We start from the raw sequence: 6,971 nt of genomic DNA, 5'->3' as shown, positions 1-6,971 counted from the left end.
TGTGGATTTTACAGTTACTTAACTGTGCATTTAGCGGAGACGTTACTGTACGTTGTACGGTGACGTGGCTGTGCATTGCACGTTGCCTGAATTTTACAGTTATTAAGCTTTGCATTTTACGGAGACGTGACTGTGCATTGTATGGTGACTGTATTGTACGGTGCCATGACTGTGCATGTTACTGTGACGTGATTATGCATTGTACGTTGAAATAAGTTATTTTACATTGATTTTGCAGTATAAGTAACGGTTGAGATATGTTTCATATTACTGTTATAGTAACATCAATTTCACATTGACCAGTAAAATTAGATATTTCAAACTGTAAATTACCCATTTCTCAAACCTACATTTCTCAATCAACGTTTAAACCGTTAATTGTGTATTTGTTCATTTCACGCTAATACTAAATTCAATTTTTAATCAAACCGTCAAAGTTTATTAAAATTATTCTTTCACCAAAAATGGTATTTACTTTGGTAATCAACAGAAATAATACATCATAATTATATATTCAAAATATGATCCATATTATATTTGGTATTAAACAAATCAAACTGCATATCTACTGTAAATAGCCTTTAATGCAAGAATTTTACATTTTAAAGCTCTCCCAAAACCAAAATATCAGTATTATTATTTTATCATTTGGGAGAGCTTTATAATATTTTTCTAGCCGACTGAACAAACTAGGCTTAACACCGGTTTTTTAAACGTTACGAATACCTTTTTTATTAAAACGATAATTTTAACAAACCGAACGAGATCAAATTCAAATCTCCAATAATTCGCATGTTTTTATTTACGCGCTCAAACATCAAAAAAATATAATTTCGCACGAGAAATCAAGTTCGTTTTAAAACAATGCGCATACGCTTACATAAGTACCAAAACTTCATATAATGCATTAACGCAATTTTCTATTTATACATTTTAACCAATATAATATTTTAACACACTCCCCAGCCTTGAACAACGTTCAAGCTTAAGCTTCATTCCGATTTCATATTTTATTTTTACTCCATCGGATACAAAATTTTTACAGGTCGTTTTAATTTCTTTCCGCTCGGCATTCTGATTAGACAAAATCTAACCACTTCATCATCACTCTTGAAAGTTTGTTCGATTTTACCCATTTTCCACATTAGTCGTGGTAAATTGCCTTCTTCTACTAGAACGATATCGCCCACCTCAAGTTCGCGACTACGGTTGCTCTTACTCCGATAGAACGCGGACCGTAGCTCCAAAATGTATTCTTTCTTCCAACGCGTCCAAAACATGAGACGTTGTCGATACTTAAGTATCTTCGTAAGTTCTGGTCGATACTTAAGTCTCTTCGTAAGTTCTGGTCGATACTTAAGTCTCTTCGTAAGTTCTGGTCGATACTTAAGTCTCTTCGTAAGTTCTGGTCGATGAATCTGACGCAGTTCGGAATTTTTGAAAATTTGCGACGGTAATCCGGTTAACCTTTTGCCAATCAAGAAATGGGCGGGTGTCAGTGGTGCTGGCTCATCTACATCTTGGAATACGAATGTAAGTGGACGCGAATTAACCGTAGCTTCAACTTCCGTTAAGGTAGTTTCAAGTTCTTCATATGTAAGGTGGGCGTGTCCAAGGGTCTTCTTCAGTGCGGTTTTAACGGTACGGATTAACCTTTCAAAAAATCCGCCCTACCATGGGGCACGCGGGACGTTGTAACGCCATTCTATTTTGTGTTTACTGAAGTACTCCATAGCCTCGTTTCCTTTTATATTCTTCCATAGTAATTCCAAATCCTTCTCCGTTCTTTTAAACGTGGTGGCGTTATCACTAATCAATATTCGTACCATTCCTCGTCGTGACACGAATCTTCTAAAACTCAGTAAAAACTTTTCGGCCGTTAAGTCAGTAACCATCTCCAAATGAACGGCGCGTGTAATAGCGCGTGTATAGAGTGTGACGTAGCACTTGTTTCCTTTTTTGGTTAAAAGTGGACCACCAAAGTCAACACCGCACACTTCAAAGGGTGGCGCTTCTGTAGTTCAAACCGTCGGTAATGGCGCCATATTTACTTCCGCTGGTTTTACTCTAAATCTCTCGCAACGGCCACGACCATGTATAACTTTCTTTACAAGTTGTCGACCCCTTGTAATCTAATAAGTCTCTCTGATTTCGACTAAAACTTCATTAACTCCCGCGTGGTTCAATCTAACATGGTGGTAGTGTATGAGTAGTTCTGCCAGTCGACCTTTTGGATCTAATATCCAAGGGTGTTTTTGTCGATATGAAAAATTATCTCCGAGCAGTCGTCCGCCGACACAGAGAAGGCCATTCTCATCCATAAAAGGATCCAGAGAAATAATAGTTGATTTTTTACGTAGTTTCTCATGATTTTGTAATTTTTCAAATTCATCTGTAGAACTCTCCTTTTGTTAACTCAATACGCAATACTGCTCGGCCATTAGAACTTCTTCAGCGTCCAAAGATCCTAACTTCTTGACCTTTCTTCTCGTGTTTTTGAATAGTCTCAAAATCCACGCCGTAATTCGCACGACTCGTATAAATGAGCTATATCTAGTCAAGTCCATTAGTGGCTTCTGAACTGTTTTCGCACTGTTTACCATTACATAAACTGAATAATTCGTTTTTAATTCTTTTTCGGCCACTTTCAAGTCTGTCTCTTCCATAACATCAACGGACGGCTCTTCGTTTCCGTCGATCAAGAATCCAGGACCGTGCCACCACAAATAACTTGACGCCAATTTATCGACGGACATTCCACGAGTGGGTAGGTCGGCCGGATTTTCACGACCTGGACAATGACGCGCGTCTTCAGGATTAATAAGTCGTTGGATTTCCTTTACTCTGTTTCCTACGAATTGTTTACAATCCGATGGCTTTCGACGTATCCAATACATTGCGATCGTAGAATCTGTCCATAGATTTATCGATACTGGCTTAATTGAAATTTCTTCACTACTCGATATACAAGTCTCGCTCCGATTAAGGCACTCATTAGCTCAAGTCTCGGAATTGTTTCCTTTTTTAAAGGAGCTACTCGAGTCTTTGACGTTATCAGACTCGTCTGATAATTTCCATTTATGTCTTGAAACTTCCAGTATACAACTGCGGCAAAGGCTCGTTCGCTCGCGTCAACGAAACAATGAATTTCAGCATTGTTAGGTTCCAAATTCCCGATTCTCTCGAATACAAATCTGGGTATTTTTATTTGTTTTAGGCCGGAAATTTCTTTGCACCAATCGTCAAATATTTTAGACACGTTCGGCGGAAGTTCATCGTCCCAATCAACCTTGCATTCTTCACCCCAAAGTTCTTGAAAAAGCATTTTCGCTCGAATGGTGAAAGGACTTAAAAATCCGATAGGATCAAAAATTCTTGCCACCGACTTGAGCACCCAACGCTTTGTATTAGCTCTTTTTAGGACGAACTCCTTTAAACTTCTCTCGTCGAAAGTAAGGACGTCACTATCCTCTTCCCATGAAAGACCATGAACCTTTTGTACCGAGTTCTGTGGAAGTGTATTTGATTCGTTTACTCCAGGCGTATCGTCCCCGAGCATTTTACGGAGCTCTGATGAATTAGTTCGCCATTTTCCTATGTTCATACCAGCGTCCTTCATTATGGTTTTCGCGTCCGATATGACTTTATAAGCCTTAGCTACGCAGTCCTTGCCCGATATAAAATCATCGACGTAAAGCTTCTCATTTAATTCCTGGCACGTTTCAGGGTACTGGTCTTCGTTTTTGCGTAGATGGCACTTGATAGTAGCGTTCAGCAAGAAAGGACTGGAATTAACACCGAACGGTACTCTTGTAAATCTGTAGATTATCATCTTTTCTCTCTCTTCCTCCGAAGAACCTTTCACCCAGAAGAACCTCAATGCATCTCTGTCGTCTTCTCGCACACTTATCTGGTGAAAAGCCTTTTCTATATCCCCCGTAAAGGCTATTGCTTTTTCTCTAAATCCGATCAAGACATCAAACAATTCCGGTAAAAGAGACGGTCCGGTATCCAAGCATTGATTCAAAGACAACTCATCCTTTCCGTGAGAAGAAGCGTCATAGAATATTCTGAATTTAGTAGTTGTCCTCTGATCTCTCACTACGGCTCTATGAGGAATGTAATATACCGGTTGATTCGCACTAGGATACTTTTCACATGGCGCTTCTTCAATAATACCAGCTTGTTTTTGGTCAAATATCACTTGATTGTAGCGCTCAAATTCTTCCGGATTCCGTCTTAGGTTTAACATCAAATTGAGAAATCTTCGCTTCGCTACTCCGTAATTATCGGCCAGTTTGCACTTTTGAACGTTCCAAGGGAGAACTACCTCGTATCTCCCTTTAACGTTCCGAAGATTTCTTTCGAATTCATCCAACTGCTCCTTCGTTTCCACGCTCGATTCACTGTTCTTTAGAATTCCAATCGAATCGGATTCCCAGAACGCTCGCACCTGGCTCGATAATTCTTCTTCAATATTTACATGTAAAACTGCGATTGAGTTTACTCCAATATCTATAGTATTTCTTACATCTGTACCGTGAATTATCCATCCGAAAATCGTATTCAACGCCATCAGGGAGCTATCTAAACGCACTCTCTCTTCTTTGACCACATTCCAATAATAATTTGACCCGATTAACACTTCTATTGACGAGGCTTTGACTGAAACTTGATTTTTCACAATAACATCTGCTAGCTGGTAGCCTCTTTCGGACATCTCCTTCACTATGTTATCACTGGGAATCGCGAATACCGCTCCACAGATCTTCGGAGTTTCAATGGCTATAATTTCAATAAATTCCTTGGGATCGTATAAGCTTCTGAGGACCATACAAACCTTCCTACGGGTGACTCTTTCAGGTTTGTCTTGGCCAAAAACGTGTATCGTTATAACTTCTTCACCGATCACCTTCAAGTTCAATTTACGAGACATTTTTTCACATATGAAAGATACGTGACTCCCCGTATCCAAAAGACAACGGGATTCTTCACATTTTCCATCGAAGTTCACGATTTTCATTTTAGCCGTTTGCATAAGCACCACTCCTTCGCCTTCAGCATTTCCGCACGAAAGTACTACCTTCGGTTTAATATCATCATCCGAACTTTTAGAACACCCAGACGAGGCACTCTGACTCTCTTTAGTATAATTTTTGACTTCTTTCGAATCGCAAATAGTGTGATGGTGTCTTCGACCGCAGTATCTACATTGCTTGTTCCTCGTTCTGCAGTTTCGAATCGTGTGATTATTCCTTAGACATAAGAAACAAAGTCTTTTCTTGATAAAAAATTCTTCTTTTCAACATTCGTGTACTTTTCGCAGTTGCCAGTATAGTGAGTATTATTTTCACAAAAATGGCACCATTCTGATTTTCCGACGGCAACGTTGAGCGACGCGGCAGAAGGTAACAAGCGCTTTTCAGGCGAATATTTCAACGGCTCGGTAATCTTTCCCAGAGGACCCGGCTTCAATGGTATGGTATTTTGTCTCAGGGCGTACGCGTGCTCTCTGCTTACGACCTCTCGTTCCACGAAACGTATAATTTCTTCGTATTGCCATTCGGTATCGTGGTTTTGACGACTTCTACTGAATTCAATGACGATGTCTTCTGGTAGACGCGTTCCGAAAAGATGACTTAGAAGGCTACCGTACGTGTCTTTGGGTATACCTAGGACTTCTAAACTGCGTACTTCGATTTCACACGCGTCGTATAACTGGCGAAGAGCTATGATGTCCGAAGATTTCTTCACTGTTGGCAACTTCAACAGACGTTCCATATGTGAACTGATTATCAGATCCTTTCGACCAAACCGTTCCTTGAGATGAGTGACGGCGATTCTATAATTAACGGCGGACAAGCTCAACCCAGATACGACCCTCGCTGCACTTCCTTCCAAATATCTCTTGAGATAGGTGAACTTATCGATGTCGTTCAGTAGATTATTGTTGTGTATAGCAGTTTCGTACTGACCCCAAAAGTTTTGCCACATGATACATCACCATTGAACCTGCATATTTCCAATTTCGAAAGCCGAACTGGTGGACCTTGGATGGCATCTTCATTTTACCAGCTCGATTAACTACGTTGTTACCCATTAATTCTCTTCTTTCCAGCCACTTCGACGTTCTATTGGTGTAGAAGACTACTCGATCCATATATTCTTGCGTAGTTGTTATCTCATTTCTATATTCGGCTTCATTCACAATCAAGTCTTCAATTTTGTTGTCTAGCTCAGTTAGAGTTTTATATTTGTACCGCAACTGTCCCACAGCATCGAAGATCTCTTGTTCGTTGGGATCTCTTTCATTTAACTCATTCTCAATAATGTCCACATTTCTGGAGGCTGTTCCCGGGACACTATCCCGTTTCTTTTGCAACTTCTTCTTCTGATCTCCAGGCATCGTAACTCCCGGGTTTCGGCAGCAAATGATAAAATAATAATACTGATATTTTGGTTTTGGGAGAGCTTTATAATATTTTTCTAGCCGACTGAACAAACTAGGCTTAACACCGGTTTTTTAAACGTTACGAATACCTTTTTTATTAAAACGAGAATTTTAACAAACCGAGCGAGATCAAATTCAAATCTCCAATAATTCGCATGTTTTTATTTACGCGCTCAAACATCAAAAAAATATAATTTCGCACGAGAAATCAAGTTCGTTTTAAAACAATGCGCATACGCTTACATAAGTACCAAAACTTCATATAATACAATATAATACATTAACGCAATTTTCTATTTATACATTTTAACCAATATAATATTTTAACAGACTACGTTGTTATCATCACAAATAGCTACCTTATTGTGGCACAATAAGTAGCGCAAATATAAAATATACTTCCACTGTGGTACCATATCGACTGAATTATTTTATTTATCCAAATCCCCCCCAAAAAAATAATCGTGGCCTCCTTATCCATTGATTTAAGTGGGCTGCAGCCAAGGGGCGCCGCATGCCG

The 6,971-nt window shown here is 39.4% G+C and overlaps 1 protein-coding gene across 1 annotated transcript; it reads right to left on the bottom strand.

Annotated features, from left to right (window-relative positions):
* Positions 1-2,923: 2,923 nt before the first annotated feature.
* Positions 2,924-6,406, bottom strand: LOC149955536 (uncharacterized). Its single transcript, XM_090166674.1, has 3 exons — positions 6,050-6,406; positions 5,318-5,970; positions 2,924-5,255 (listed from the first exon to the last, which is right to left on the bottom strand). The coding sequence occupies exons 1-3, from the start codon at positions 6,404-6,406 to the stop codon at positions 2,924-2,926; spliced, it is 3,342 nt and encodes a 1,113-aa protein (XP_090022800.1).
* Between the last annotated feature and the right edge of the window lie 565 nt (positions 6,407-6,971).

Source organism: Leiobunum rupestre, chromosome 2, assembly GCF_980474605.1.
Source record: "Leiobunum rupestre chromosome 2, qqLeiRupe1.1.hap1, whole genome shotgun sequence".
In the NCBI taxonomy this organism is placed as follows: domain Eukaryota; kingdom Metazoa; phylum Arthropoda; class Arachnida; order Opiliones; family Sclerosomatidae; genus Leiobunum; species Leiobunum rupestre.
This window is presented reverse-complemented; position numbering and strand designations above follow the sequence as displayed.